Genomic DNA, 15787 nt, shown 5'->3' on the forward strand with positions numbered 1-15787 from the left:
TATGTATCTGTGAAAAGTAAACACGGATCAGTAACATGGAAGCAATACATTAGATAGAGAAAAGTAAAGAAAAGATTGGACACCGGTAATGGTCACAGGCTATAAGCACGCAGTAATGCCGTTTAGCTGTCGTTCTCGCATTATTTTCCACAATGTCTTCCCCAGTGTTTTTTTTTTTTAATTTTAAGAATTTTCATAATTTAACATATATAGAGTGTAGAAATTCGTAGATCAGTTCCCTTTTCCGCTTGCTCTACCTATTTAGTGCCTGTGTTCATCCTAAAATATATGCACCCAAATCGATTGAAATGAAATATTGAGAGAGAGAGAGAGAGAGAGAGTACGCCGGATTAAACAGGCTGGCTTTCTTTTACAATCAGGCGACCGCGGCCGTTAAGGATGAGTGCACGGAAACAAATGTGGCATTCAAATTCCGCGCCAGATATTGAGATGAGCAATGGAAAGTCGGCATGTAGGCCGAGCCTAAAAGCGTCACTGGCTTCTTTGCAATTCGCCCAATCAGAAACAAACAGGGCCTAGATATACCCCACCTCGCGACCCTCTGTCGTTCATGTTTGATCTGGTTTTGCTTTAGTTCTTTCATAGTTTGTTCGGCAGTAGCTAAAATGGCAAGAACGAAGCAAACCGCACGTAAGTCCACCGGCGGCAAAGCACCCCGAAAACAACTTGCTACTAAGGCAGCACGCAAGAGCGCCCCCGCCACTGGTGGAGTGAAGAAGCCTCATCGGTACAGGCCTGGTACGGTAGCTCTGCGAGAGATTCGTCGCTACCAGAAATCCACCGAACTACTTATCCGTAAATTGCCTTTCCAGAGACTGGTGAGAGAGATTGCCCAGGATTTCAAGACCGATCTCCGATTCCAGAGCTCCGCTGTCATGGCTCTGCAGGAAGCCAGTGAGGCTTACTTGGTCGGTCTTTTCGAAGACACCAACCTGTGTGCCATCCACGCCAAAAGAGTGACCATTATGCCTAAGGACATTCAGCTGGCTCGCCGAATTCGTGGGGAACGCGCCTAAGAACATGGACTTGAACACTATCTTCGCTAAAAAGGCTCTTTTCAGGGCCGCTACACGTTTTCTTTGAAGAGAAAAAAAATCTGTTTGCAGAGCGACCCAACACCAACCTGTTAATGAATAGCTCAACTAGCAGCATTTGCGCTGTGTGTGTGTGTAACTGCGACCGTTTGTATCCCCAGTAAAATTGACCTTTTGTCTGCGTAAAACCATTTTCGCCCTGTGGAAAGAGGTTGTAATATCGCCCTACAGAACATTGCTGTAAGTAATAGAATGGCCTAGTTTGCTAACGGGTGACCACGTTTCAGACCAATCTGAAACCGCTCACGTAAGTACAATGTCCCACAGTTTGTGATCTCAGACTGAACAGTCCCCCTCCCCCTCCCCCGGGGCCGTTTTAATCTTGGTGGCCGTTGCCTCTGTCTGCTGCTTTATTTTAAAGGATCCAGATGAGCCATTCCCTTTTGTCTGCATAAGAGAGCCTGTGTTTACAAGGCCGTTTACGTCTAATTACACGCGTGTGCGGTTCTCCACACCGTGGCTACTAGCGGTTAGATCATTCTTCAGTCCGGTAAGAGAGCCCATTGCGCTCCTTTGATACCGTTGCACCTTTCCCGATCGAATCGGTCACCGTGGGGCTGGTCGGCTTCGAGGCCGCTCTCCTTCAGTGTTTTCACTTTAGGGGCAGAGAACGGTTTCTGCCGTTTCCAAAAATAACATCTCCAGTTCCCTCTTTTTCTTTCCGTAGCTTGCAGACTCCACAGCCCGCTGCATGGACTAAAGAGACGCGACAAGTGTTTTTTTTTTTTTTCTCACAAAATCATATTTTTCAGAAGTAAAAAAGAAATTAACACTGCAAACTCAAGACTGATCGATGGACACATGGTGTTAACATGGCGTTTGCTCTCACTTTCAGAAAAGGTGCCGCCAGCGCCCAGTAAAGAAATTCTTGCATTATAGGACAGGCTGTCACTCGCTACAAATGGCGGCACGAATCTTTTTAGACATACAAGGTCACCGCACCTTGTTTCACACTGGAACTATGAAGGATTATTAATAGGGGCACATAAATAATGCCGAAAAGTGTTGATGTCGTTTTTTTTTTTCCTTCATAAATCCTCATAAAAATCCGAAAACTCTTTTAAGATCAGTTTAACACACCTGCAGATGTGGAGTTTTACTGTCTGTTCACTTCCCCTGAAAGACACTTTGTAAAGAAATAACTTCTCTACAAATAGCTGGTGCTTAAAACTACATTATGCTTCAGAAATGGAACTTGCCCAATAAGACATTTGCAATCAGAAGGTGCTTCACTATTTTAATATAACGTAACCAATGAATAGTGGATTCATTTTTGCAACTTTAGCAATAGAAACAAATTTCATAATTTCCACTGACCTCCTGGGGTGGTGCAGTGGGTAGAGCTGCTGCCTTGCAATTAGAAGACCTGGGTTTGCTTCCTGGGTTATCCGAGCATGGAGTTTGCATGTTCTCCCCATGTCTGTATGGGTTTCCTCCTACAGTCCAAAGACATGTAGGTTAGGTTTATTGGCGATCCTAAATTGTTCCTGGGGTGTGTGTGTATGCGTGTGCGCGCCCTGCGGTGGGCTGGCACCCTGCCCAGGGTTTGTTTCCTGCCTTGCACACTATGTTGGCTGGGATTGGCTCCAGCAGACCCCTGTGACCCTGTAGTTAGGATATAGCGGGTTGGATAATGAATGGATGGATAACCATTGAATAGTGGATTCATTTTTGCAACTTTAGCAATAGAAACACATTTCATAATTTCCACTGACCTTCTGTTTAAAACCTTTCCATTAGATAAATAGATGCCCAAAATGTCCTCTCCAGGAATCGCCACCTCATCATGTTCACTGGAGCAGAAGATCCTGATAGGGCCTTCCCAGGGCTAATAGGTCCAAGGTGAGTCAGGCAAAGAGCAATTCAAAGCCCCTAAGTGAACTAAAGTCACAAATTTAGAAAGTTGCCTGACTGGTATGGGGTTACTGTGGGTCTCCTCATGGGGCCAGGCCTGGGAAGACTGCCCACAGGCAAGCACCTGGCAGCCAGACCTGCCATGGAGCTCAGTTAGGCACACCCTGAAAACATAATGTGGGAATGCCCTTCTGTGGGCTCACCACCTGAAGGAGGATTAAGGCCGGGTGCAATCTGACCTGGATGGAGATCTAAGAGAGAGGCTTTGGCGGGCTGTAGCCCAGACACACAAGCTGACTCTTGGGACATGGAATGTTACATTTCTTGAGAGGAAGGGGCCACAGATGATGGGTGAGACAGAGAGCTACCAATTAGAAATAACTGGGCTCATGTCTACCCACTCGTTTGGTTCTGGAACAAAACCCCTCTGAAGAGGCTGGACTCTCCTTTACTCTAGAGTTGCCTGGGGGAAAGTGTCAGGCAGAAGTGGGTTTCTTACTGAGCCCGTGCCTGGTTGATACCATGTTGGAGTTTGTCCTGGAGAACAAGAGAACTGCCTCTGTGTGGCTCAGGGTCGCGGAGGGGATGATCTTGTCTGCCAAATGTGCTTATGCATGAAATGTCCATTTGGTGTACCAGATCTTCTTGGAATATCTGGGGGGGCTGAGGGTTCCAGGAAAGAGGGCCAGCTGCAGACTCCACAGTTCTGCTGGATGACTTGAATGCCTATTGTGGTTAACAATGGAGACACCTGAAGAGGCATGATCGGGAGGAACAGCATCCCTGATCTAAACCTGACTGATATTTTGTTATTGGACTTCTGTGCTTGCCATGGTTTGTCTATAGTGAACATCATGTTTGAATATAAGGTGGCTCATAAGTGCACTTGGTACCAGAGATCCTTTGGCCAAAGATCTGTGATAGATTTTATAATCATATCAGATTTGTGGCCATATGTTCTGGACACTTGGTTGAAGAGAGGGGCAGAGCTATCAACTGATCACCACCTGGTGGTGAGTTGGGTCAAATGGTGGGGTAAGCACCCAGAAAACCCAAATGAGTAGTAAGGGTTGACTGGGAACATGTGTTTGGGGTTGGGGGCTTCTGGTTCAGTAGAATTTCAACTCAAACCTCCAAAAGAGCTTTTCCCGCATCCTGGGGGAGGCTGAAGACATAGAGTCTGAAAGACTAAACAGTATCATCCAGACATTTCCATATCTTTTCAAATAGATGTAATCATCCTTAAAACCTTCCTAAGATATTTTCCTCAAAGAAAACAACTGGAGGAAATGGCAATGAAAATTGGACATTATTAAGATTGATACCTTTAATGGTAGATGATTTGGTGCATGACAGTGGAAATGCATGGGAACTGTTAATGGACTTAAAAGATATTGTGGACTTAGTAGCTCACAATTATCAGAAGAATCTCTCTGTTACATGTAGAGCAAGAGACCAGATCATCGTTTGTTATTCACTGAAGTCTTTCACAATGAGAAGTTGCAACCAAAATATCACTACCCTGAGCATTATCCACTGCATGTGATACACAATTTGGAAAATCCACTCAAAACTTTAGCATATAAACATCACCTCGTGATAGCATCTGCTTTGCACTCACAGATTTTCAAATGTAACATTGCACAGGACCTTATACAGCAGAGGGATGATTTTGCCTGTTGGTGGCTGTAGTGGATTTCCTGAGTTTGGTTGAATTCATAGTATTGTGATTGTTGGCACAGAGGTCTCATTCATAGTGGAAAAACTTTTCTCATGGTATTTTGAACACATCCAGGCATATGAGATTACTGAAAGTTTATACAGTGATGTAGCTATTGTGAATCCAGAGGATCTCAATGAATTGTATTCTCTTCCAGCATAAAGAGTTGGCGAAAAGCTCATATGTCAGCTAAGAGATTTTTACATTGCTAATATTTGATCATTTTGGTATATTAAACCTTTTTTTTCTGCACAACCACAGGTTGCTATGTTGTTTTGGGTCATTCTCTCTCTTGAAAAAATCAGAAAACTGTCTGTTCCTACCCTATTCACTATAGATGAACTTTACATAATTCTCTGTGAGAAACTACAAATAGAGAAGGGCTTTGTCATTCAGTGAAGACCCTTATTTCAACAATCAAAATTTTAATTTGGATTATATCACAGAGCTGCCACCAGACAAAACTAATTTGAAAATTAATTCAGGAATTGTTTTAAATACAGTATCAAGGGAAGCTGACTTATCCAGTTTTACTCTGGGCACAGTAATCATGTCATCAACCCAATTGTCTTCCTCAACAGCTTTGCCAGGTTCAGAGCAATCTTCTTCATTTCCGTCTAGCTTGGATCAGAGACCAAGCAAGTTTACAATACCTTCATTCTCCTATGATGTAGAGCTAACACTTCAGAAAGGCAATGCATGTTTTAAAAGACATGGCACAACCCTGAATATCTCAAGATACATTAAAATGCATGTTTTAGATAAGTTGGAAGAAACAATATATTCATACAAAGCATACCCAAGGACTCTGAAGTGGAGAAGGTAGCTTTTGCTTTGGTAGAAACGCATCCCTGTCTTAAAGCTCCATCATATGATACTGGATGGGAAAGATGGAAAATTAGTTTAAAGTGTAAAATGGCAAATTATCGTCAGATACTCCACTATGTTAGATGCACCAAAATGACAGTAAATAGTCATTCAAGGAAATATCTGTCCCAAGGTCCCCTAAAGATACCCCAGAGATCTAAACTAAACTACCTCCTAGACAATCCTGTTGGCTTAGATGAAGAAACCCTCAAGAAAGAAAGAGCATCAATGGAGGGAGACGTGAAAAAGAGAGGCATTAACCTGAGTGTCTTAAACTCCAAGATGGTCTTCCTTGAGAAGAAAGAAAATTGTACAGGATCAGCTAATGGTATCCACAATTAAACAAAGATGGCTAGGGGTTTTTGTTGAAGAACAGGTAAACAGAATTTTTTTTTTTTAATTTGACATGCCACTTTAATGTCTTAAACTCACTTGCACTGTTTCTACAGTTCATTAACTCAGTCCTCTCTCACTGTCTTGCTTACACACGTTCTATGCATAACCTGTGTTAATGTGATGTTAACTCTCCTAACATAATGGACAGTTACAGTATACTACGGGGCTTGCTTAAGATGTACAGAACTAAAGTATGATAATCAGGCAAACAAGAAATGGATGGCTTACTAGAGAAACTAGACATACAGGTAGATAATATAGCTAAAGACATTTAGCAAATTTATCAACTGCAGAGTAATATAGACTTTTCTTTTTGGCTTCATCTTGGTATGACCTGTGTATAATAAGTTAGGCAATCTCTTTCTCCCCCATTCATTGACCTTATCTTGTGTAAGTTTTTTTTTTTTTGTTTTGCTTTTATTTTACAGACCTCAGACTTAACAGCAGACAGGAGAAAAAATTTTCTTCATGGTCTTCCCTTCTGTCTAAGAGAGCGGGCTTCAATTTCAAAACCATCCTGGTAATTTGCTTTCCTCATCTTCTGGTGTATCACTTTGTCCGTTTTATGGTGATGTTACTTGCATGATATACACAGAACATGATATTCTGTTAGAGTTTATGTGATATCCATGATAAGGAGTAATTTTTATGTGTCTAATTTTATTTCATATCTTTTGTTGAATACTAAGCCATTAAAGACTCATGCAAGGAACTTTACAGTGGGAATTTTATAGTGGTCAAGAATGCTTCAAGATTGCTATTCAAAATAGTAAATGTTACATGGACTACCACAAGGACCTTATATACACATTTGAGATGGTCTAGAAAGTGTTACTGAACCTCAGAAGTGACTGCAATGCTAGAGTGCAAGCTCTAAAAAACAAACTATTGCAAATTTAATATGAAGCTCTGTGTTACACTTCCAGGCAATTTTGTTAGTTTTTGGCACCTATTTTTGAAAAAAGAAAATCTTTGATTACTGATTTCAAATTTTAAGTTGAATGGGATTGATTGTTTAATGACCTATTTATTTTTTGATTTACTAGTTCCCTAAAAAAGTCTCTAACTCTTGATTCCAAGGAGTTGAATTCCCATTTTTGCTTATTTGGTAATGACCCTGAGTTAGACAAGATGACTGCCAATATTTTTTTGCTGCTATATACACTATTACGTAAGGCAAATTCTGTGCAGCTGTTTTTGACATCATTTTTAAGATAAAGTGTTCTTGAGTTGTACTGTCTCTATTCTACTACTCATATAGAGAATTATTTCTGTGCAGCTTAAACACATAGTATATTGCATCTACAAAGTAATAAATGATTATAATACTTTAATGTGATGTGTTAGTAAAACAATTAAAGAATTTCATTTTTGTAATGCTTTATTTATTAAAAGCTCTGTTAGTTTTAATTTGTAGAGTGTAAAATTTACAGTTGTGTTCACTTTTTGCTACTGGCTTTGTAATTAACTAAACTAAACAACAGTAGCTAATAGAGCACAAAATGTGTTATTAGAGCAACAAGCTGATTTGGTGAGTACCAAACATTTAACTGACACGGCTTATTATTTTTATTTGAGCCAACATGATGTCACCACAACTCAAAATAACAAATTATACAACTTTAATTGGATGAAGTAAAATTTTTAAATGCAACAGGTCACTAGAAAATTTTAAGTTAGTAAGGAATCAGCTTTGTTTAACAGTTATAACATGTTTAATAGGCAGGCATGTACATTTACCATTGGTTTCTTGGGTACACATAAACCCATTCTTTCAGGTTATTGGTGCAAAGTTTTGTCCCTCAAGGTTTTTAGTCTTCGAGTTAAAGCTCTTTGCTTGAGTGACACTATGTATTGTATTTAATTTTATTAAAATCAAATAACATTCCATTCACATAACTCAAGTTTAACAAAAAAAAAAAAAAAAGTTAGAAACAAATTAACCCCCATCCCAGGACACTATGTATTTTTAACCGGTGCTAAAGGAGATGGCTCTGAGATGTTACTTGGTGATTGATCATTTTATTAGATACACTACAGAGGCTGCATTCCAAAAAGAGGCCCAGTGAAAAAAGATGCTGATGTTAACAGATTCTGACAGTGGCTTTCTAGGCCAGGGCTTATGCTCCAGCCTGGCAAAATGGATAATGCTAGTCTGTCCTACAATAGGAAGGAGAGAGATAATTTAAAACTTTATATATAATTAGTAGTATTTTAAAATCAATTCTAAAGGATATGGGTAACCAATATAATGATGCTAAATTTTCTGATATGTGTTCAGATTTTCTTTTTCTGGTTTAGAATCCTGATGCTCCATTCTGAACTAATTGCAGATGATTGATATATTTCTTAGATGGCTTATTAAGAGCACATTGCATGGATTTACCATAGAATTATTTTAAACAAATGTTCAAAGTCACTCTGTGAAAGGTTTGCTGAATATACAGTGTATATGGGTGTGTATATTCAGCAGATCTATTAGAGAGCAGCAAGTGAACTCCCTTTTCCACTTTAGCCACTGTGATCAGACATAGAGTGTCTGAAACATACATAAGAGTGGCAGCTAGCAAGTAATGAATCATCCTATAGACTGTGGAAACTTACTAGGAAAGTCAGAAACTTAAAGTACACACCTTACAACACAATCCAAATTATGCTATGTTTTAGGTAAAGCTGAAGGAAATCTTTTTTGTCCTGGAATAGTAATATATAAGCTGTACAATTATCCAAATCCCTCCACTTTCTGCACTTTTTATTGTGCTATAAGGATAAGATGTGCATTTTAACAAATAAATCTACACTCAAGAACCCATAATGACAAATGGAAAACATGCCTCCAGGATGGTTTGCAAATGTATTTTAAATTCAAGAATGAAATCTTTCATTCATATAAGTATTCCGCTCTTAACCCTGTAATTGCTGCCAAATGGGCTTCCAGGAAATACTGAATTAAGTCTTTCTGGGCAAGTCCCAAGGAGCTTCACACACATGGACATCGGCAATTTATCCCATTTTTCCTGGCAGATCCATACAAGCTCCTTTAGATTGGAGGGGAATTTGGACCAGTCTCATTGTTTGTGACACCAAGAATAACCTCCATTGCATGATGCTGCCATCACCATGCTTCATCATAGGACATGTAACAGACAGGTGATGAGCAGTGCCTGGTCTTAACCACACATAGTGCTCAGAATTTTGCCCATAGAGTTCAGTTTTGGTTTCAGCAGACTAAAGAGTCCTTTAAATGCCATTTGGCAAACTTCAATCAAGTTGTCAAAGTAACGTGCTTGATAGAGCACTGTTGAAATAGCAGAAGCCAAACAAAGCTTTGTCTCACACACGAACAGAGTGTTTAACAGCACAAGAGAAGAATAATTGAAAAATTATCTAGAATGAAAAACTAATTGAATCCATCATTAAAGAAAAGTTGCAGTTCGAGTAAAAACTGACATCCAACTAAAAGCTTCAGTAACACTTTAATCATCACAATTTATTTAAGGAATTCCTGTCTGTCCCATACACACATCATGATACAGAAATGGCACTAACCCGTGTTGTAAATGAGGTTCTAATATCCTGTAATGAAGAAATTCCTCAATAACTAGATTGTCAGATTTAAGGGCAGCATTTGATAATATTGATTATTCTGTTTTACTACAAAGGCTGGATAATTACATTGGACTTAAAGACACTGTCCTTTCCTGGTTTAGTTCTTATTTATCAAACTGATTCAAGTATATACTGTATATATACTGTATATAGAAATGTGCTGACAGACCTCAATTATTATACTCACAAGTTAAAGTTTCTTTTAGACCAAATTATGTTTCTTGAATGTTATCTGTAATTAATTGCATCTCTGAGTTAAGAGTAGTGGATGGATGAGAACTACTTGTCTCTGAATACAGAATAAAAGAAATGCTATTTATTTGGGGGGAATGATGATGACCACAATAATATTCTGTTAATTTTGTACTCATTTGGATTCACCATTAGAGTTACTGAATCGGGAGACAATTGAGTTGTTATCTTTGACAATAGCAGCATGCTATTTAAATAACACATTAAAAACTACCCAAAAGTTGTTTTTTTCAGTGTTAATGTTTGAACAATTAAAATATTTTCTATGCAGGATACAATGAATCTAACTGATGTATTTATTTCTAGTAGGACTGACTACTGTACTGTGCTATTTTTGATTTAATGTACTTTGTTATTCAATGGCTGTTCTAATCATTTTTATTCAGCTTTCAGTTAATTCAGAATGCTGCTGCAAACATTATTACATACACCGGTACAACACCCTAGTACTACTTACATAAACCAGAAAATACAAACATATTCCATTCTCTACTCCTTGCATTGGCTCCCAGTTAAGCTTGGGACTGATTTCAAAATCCTCCTTTTCACCTTAATAGAAGCATAAGTGTTTGTGTGTCTGTCTGGTTGATATGTCTCTGTCCTTCCAAAAGATGGCACATTAACGTATCTAATAATAAAATACATTGCATATGTCATTGTAAGAAATGGTATATTACAAACATTCGTAGTAATGGATTGTGTTAATCTAAATCAGGGATCTCCAACTCCGGTCCTGGATGACCACAGTGACTTTAAGGTTTTCATTCTGACCCTTCTCTTCATTAGTGCACTATTTTTGCTGCTAATTAACATCTTTTGAATTAATTTTAATTGTCTTGTTTTTTTAAGATTTGTTCCCCTAAATTTCTTCATCGTTCCTCTGAATTGCTTCATTTCTTTCCTTAAGTGGCACCCAAACAAAAATGAAATGTGAAGTGAGTAAGCCAACTAAAGACCAACTAAGTCAGGTCCTCAAACTCCAACCAATTGCTTAATTAGGGTCTGATTCTTGTTGTTAATTAAACCCTTTCTTTAATTCCATGTCTTGCTGCTGCTCTCATTTATGAAATTGTTGATTTTCTCTTTTCTAAAAGCACTGTTGAAATGTTTTCGGGACCCGAGCAGATCAACATTCATTAGACCTTGATCGTTCTTTATTTTGAGATATTTTATGATCAACAATGTTGGTTATGTTTTGCTGGTCATGGTTTGGTTAGTTTTGTATCTCATTATTGTTTGGCTGCTAATTAAGGAAAGCAAAACAATTGAAGGATCTGAGTCTTCGAGAGCAAGTCAAATAAAATGAACTCAAAAAAACTTAATTAAGAGCAAAAATAGGTCACTAATTAAGAAAAAGGTTAGAATGAAAACCTGCAGTCAATGGGGCCCTCCAGGACCGGAGTTAAGGACCCCTGCTCTAAATGTTTGTGATGCTCCATATGTTGAAATGACAAATGCAGTGTATTTTATTACTTGAAACATTAAAAAATTTCAATAGATGGTGCAATGCAAATGTCAATGCTGAGGTCTAGATAGATAGATAGATAGATACTTTATTAATCCCAAGGGGAAATTCACAATCTGTCTATAGGATAAACAAAAGTCTACATTGATCAGTTAGATTTTAACGCATCTCAGATGGGTAGAACAGCTAGTTGATATATAAATGGACAAGAACCCAACCGACCTTACTTATATGAATTTAGAATTACTTACAAACGAGAGCACAAAGTAAGATCTCAAGGTGCCAGCCTACTTAAGATTCAAAGGAATACTAAAATAACAGTTTGAGGTTGAACTTTGAGTAACAGGGCCCTAAAGCCGCGGAACAACCTGCGGTACTTGTATACTAAATGGACGGCTAGTACCCTTTTCGATTATCGTGATGCAAATCGGATTTTCATTTTTAACATTAGGCACCCAAAGGGGACATTAACATTAGGGACCTATAGGCAACTATGCTCCACCCCCACTAACTTTAAGGTATTTGTAGTATTAGATAGTATTTGTGGTTGGGGTAAGTCAGTCTAAAAATTTAAACTCCAAAAATGAAGCAACCAGGGCGCTTCCCCCACGGAGCCCAACACTCGAATAGGTAGGAACTGCCCTCTGTGCCATCTGTTTAGTACACAAGAACCCAATCTGCTGGTTAATAAAAGAGATTTCCCTTTCATTCTTATTTTTAAACCCTGGCTGAAGATTTATGACTTTAATCTAGCGTACCCTCACTACAGCTGCTAAACAGCTGTGCAAACTGCATTTCTGCTTGGTATTCATTTATACAAAAATATAAGCAACACAATATTTATAAACAACCACTAAGCCTCCTCTATTATGTTTCTCTATTTGGTATATTGTTGTGGTACTTGGTGCCACCAAGCTGCTCTCATGACTATAGAAAAGTCATTTTAGAAAAACAAGTATTAGAATCATTATGTTGAAAGGTCTCTCATCAGATTGAATGGCGTAGCACTCCACCAAGGGATGCCCAGGAAGGGGGCAGGAGGCCAGTCAGCCAAGATCTTTAGGATTGTGACTCTAACTTTCTTTTTAACAATTTTCATGTCCTCTATTGTCACAGTTAATCAAATCATATTATGTTGGTTTACATTTAGAAGGTTAAACAGTTTTTTACTTTGCTTTCTATATTATCAAATTAGTATGTTTGTGTGTACTAATTCTGTATATATACTGCTAAAACAAAAAATGGAACATTTAATCATCATAGACTAATGCCAAGTCAATTAAGCTTCAGGGATACCAATCTGGGAATCAACTTTGCACCTGCTTTAGTGCAAATGAAAGTTACAACAGGTGCACTGGAGAGGCAACAACAAGACAACACCCAAAAAGGGATTTTACAGGTGATGACCACAATTACTTTCACCTATCCTCCTGACTAATTCTATAGTTTCCAGCTTTCTGGTGTCCTTGTCACCGATGGTAGCATGAGGCAGTACCTGTAGCCAATTCAGGTTTCACAGGTAGTGAAGCTCCTCCAGAATGGCACATCCATACATGCTACCACAAAGTCTCAAGAGTATATAGGAGATAATGCCAAGAGACAGACCGTTGTTGCTATATCATTTAATAGCAAATCTACAACACTATCATGATTTGAAGACAAATTACTTTGCTCCTAAAAAAATACCTCGATTTCAAAAATAGTGTAACGATCTGCAAGAAATTGCCACTGAGGCAGTATGTTCTAAAAAAAGTTAGAAAATGGGGGGGCTGCAAGGAGTGCTGTGGAGAGGGGAGAGCAGAGACAACTACCACTCTTACCAAGAGGCCTCTGGGGTGCTGGGGAGAATGGACTTTTAGAAAGAAGGTTCAGGTAAAAGAGTGCGTTTAACTCATGGTGTGGGATGGTTTTGAGTTCAGTGTTTGTTTGACCTGACTACGTTGTTTTTCGGCTTGTGAAGTAGAAAAATGTTTAGTCTTTTTGGATAATTCGCACCACTTGCTTGCGAGATTTGCCTGCCTGGGAAGGGATACAACAATAGTATCGCCATACCTACAGTCATTGAGAGACCTAGCCAAATCTCAAACTTAAAGAATTTAAGCAAACAAGACTTTGTAGCACCATCGCGATACAGATCAGCTGTTTAGCAGGAGTTCTGCGCAAAAAAACAATACTTTGCACAAGGGAAGCTCTCCAAACAGAAAACATGGATGGCTCTGAAAAGAGCCTTTGGGTGATCTTCCTTAAGTCTTGATTGTTGCTTAACCACCGAAACCATATAGCGTACGACCCTGTCTCTTCAAAGCGTATACCACATCCATAGCAGTCACAGTCTTCCTCTTAGCGTGCTCAGTGTAAGTAACAGCGTCACGGATAACGTTTTCTAAAAACACCTTAAGCACGCCACGAGTCTCTTCGTAGATCAAGCCAGAAATTCGCTTCACACCACCTCGACGAGCTAGACGGCGAATAGCAGGCTTTGTTATACCTTGGATATTATCTCGAAGTACTTTGCGATGACGCTTTGCACCACCTTTACCCAGCCCCTTCCCTCCTTTACCACGTCCTGACATGATTGCTCTCGAACGACTACTAACCAAACTGAGGCCCCTTTACTTGATATGAGCGCATTGACGACCTGATCGAAAACAGGACAGGAACTGCCTGCGCGGGTTGTTAAGAAATCGTACGGGAATTTATTTTTCAGACTCTATCAGCTGAAATTCCACGAACAAAACAGCTAGTCTGCTAGTTGGAGCCTAATAGGTATATTGGGAGTTCGGGAGGCTGCTAAATGAATGATACACTCCAACTCTCTTGACTATTACCGTACTTCTTCCTCTGCTGCTTAATGCTCACGTGCATGGTAACTCGCATCTTTTTTGCCGTTTGGGTGGGTTTGAATTGTGCATAATGGTTGTCTTTGTCCCCTATCTTTCTGATGAAAACATGAGAAAAGTGGCCAAAAGACCCTTCCCATATATCAATGTACAGTCCGCACATCTTTTAAAAGGACTTTAATTCATACTTCAATGTGCAATTTAATTCACAGTACAAACGCGTCTTGTTTTATTATGCTGAGACCGGATTTCCCCATTGCTAAAGCGGCTCTCGCGTGTGTGTTTGTCCTCTGAAGGACTGGCTTCCTGGCCAGGTATGGTTCCTGCCTTTTGTTTGATGAATACTTGGAAAATTAATGGATGTCCTTCCCTTTTTATCTAAATTTATGTTGGAAATAGTTTATAGTACTCATTTATCATGCGTGCAGGAAGGAAAGGAAAAACACTGAAAACAATTTCTTGTAATTTCTTTTCCTTGGTATTACACGAGAAACCAGGCGGTATATCTTGTGCATTTCTCACATATTTCCTTTCCATAGTTATGTCTTAAATGCATATTAAGAAAACGCTAAAAACACGTTATATATGAGAGTAAATGGTGATGAACACGCTGCCTTTCTGTGAACAGCTGGATGGCAGGAGCCGTTAGACGACAAGGGCACTGAAACAAAGCCAGCATTGAAATTGCGCGCCGAGCATTTAGGGCGAGCAATCGAAAGGAGATTTCTAAATCGAGGCTAAAAGCGTCATTGTCTCTCTTTCCTTTTACCCAATCAGAAAAGAGTAAGATTTCAATATAAGGCGCCTCGTGCGTGTCTTCATTATGTTTTGTTTGATTGTGCACAGCTCGAAGTTTGTTCTAAGCCGGTGAAATGGCAAGGACGAAGCAAACAGCTCGTAAATCTACTGGTGGCAAAGCCCCCCGAAAGCAGCTCGCCACTAAAGCTGCCCGCAAGAGCGCTCCCGCCACCGGTGGGGTAAAAAAACCTCACAGGTACAGGCCCGGCACAGTAGCTCTGCGAGAGATTCGTCGCTACCAGAAATCCACTGAACTGCTTATCCGCAAGTTGCCTTTCCAGAGACTGGTGAGAGAGATCGCTCAGGATTTCAAGACCGATCTCCGTTTCCAGAGCTCCGCTGTCATGGCTCTGCAGGAAGCCAGCGAGGCTTACTTGGTCGGTCTGTTCGAAGACACCAACCTGTGTGCCATCCACGCTAAGCGAGTGACCATCATGCCCAAAGACATTCAACTGGCACGCCGAATTCGTGGGGAACGCGCTTAAGTCGCCGATCTTCGGGTTAATCCACATCAAAGGCTCTTTTAAGAGCCACAACAGGTTTTCTTTTAAGAGATAAAATCCCTATGATTATATTCGAGGTTAGCCTCGTATTAACACGGTTTTTGCAATAGACCGAGCTAGAAAACTGCGGTCATGTAAAATAGGTATATGTGCGACCAGATAATGCGTATAAAGTATGAATCACAAAAGAATGTGTACAAAGTGTAAACCTGTAGAGACTTGATGCCGTTATGTAATACAAGGATATGGAGATACGTGTTTTTTATCGATCTAGATATGGATGGAGATCTCTCACATACACACGTATGTGTATAAATAAATATCTATCAATATATCTGTAAAAATTAGTCCCGTGTGCCCTCGTTCTC

The 15787-nt window shown here is 39.6% G+C and overlaps 2 protein-coding genes across 2 annotated transcripts; one reads left to right on the top strand and one right to left on the bottom strand.

The window, feature by feature from the left end:
• Window positions 1–555: 555 nt before the first annotated feature.
• Window positions 556–15422, top strand: LOC120534666 (histone H3.v1-like). Its single transcript, XM_039762257.1, has 3 exons — window positions 556–1034; window positions 5701–5884; window positions 14983–15422. The coding sequence occupies exons 1-3, from the start codon at window positions 627–629 to the stop codon at window positions 15399–15401; spliced, it is 1011 nt and encodes a 336-aa protein (XP_039618191.1). The 5' UTR covers window positions 556–626; the 3' UTR covers window positions 15402–15422.
• LOC120533362 (histone H4) lies at window positions 13488–13858 on the bottom strand. Its single transcript, XM_039760216.1, has one exon. The coding sequence runs from the start codon at window positions 13849–13851 to the stop codon at window positions 13540–13542; it is 312 nt and encodes a 103-aa protein (XP_039616150.1). The 5' UTR covers window positions 13852–13858; the 3' UTR covers window positions 13488–13539.
• Window positions 15423–15787: the final 365 nt, after the last annotated feature.

Source organism: Polypterus senegalus, chromosome 8 (genome assembly GCF_016835505.1).
Source record: "Polypterus senegalus isolate Bchr_013 chromosome 8, ASM1683550v1, whole genome shotgun sequence".
Lineage (NCBI taxonomy): Eukaryota > Metazoa > Chordata > Cladistia > Polypteriformes > Polypteridae > Polypterus > Polypterus senegalus.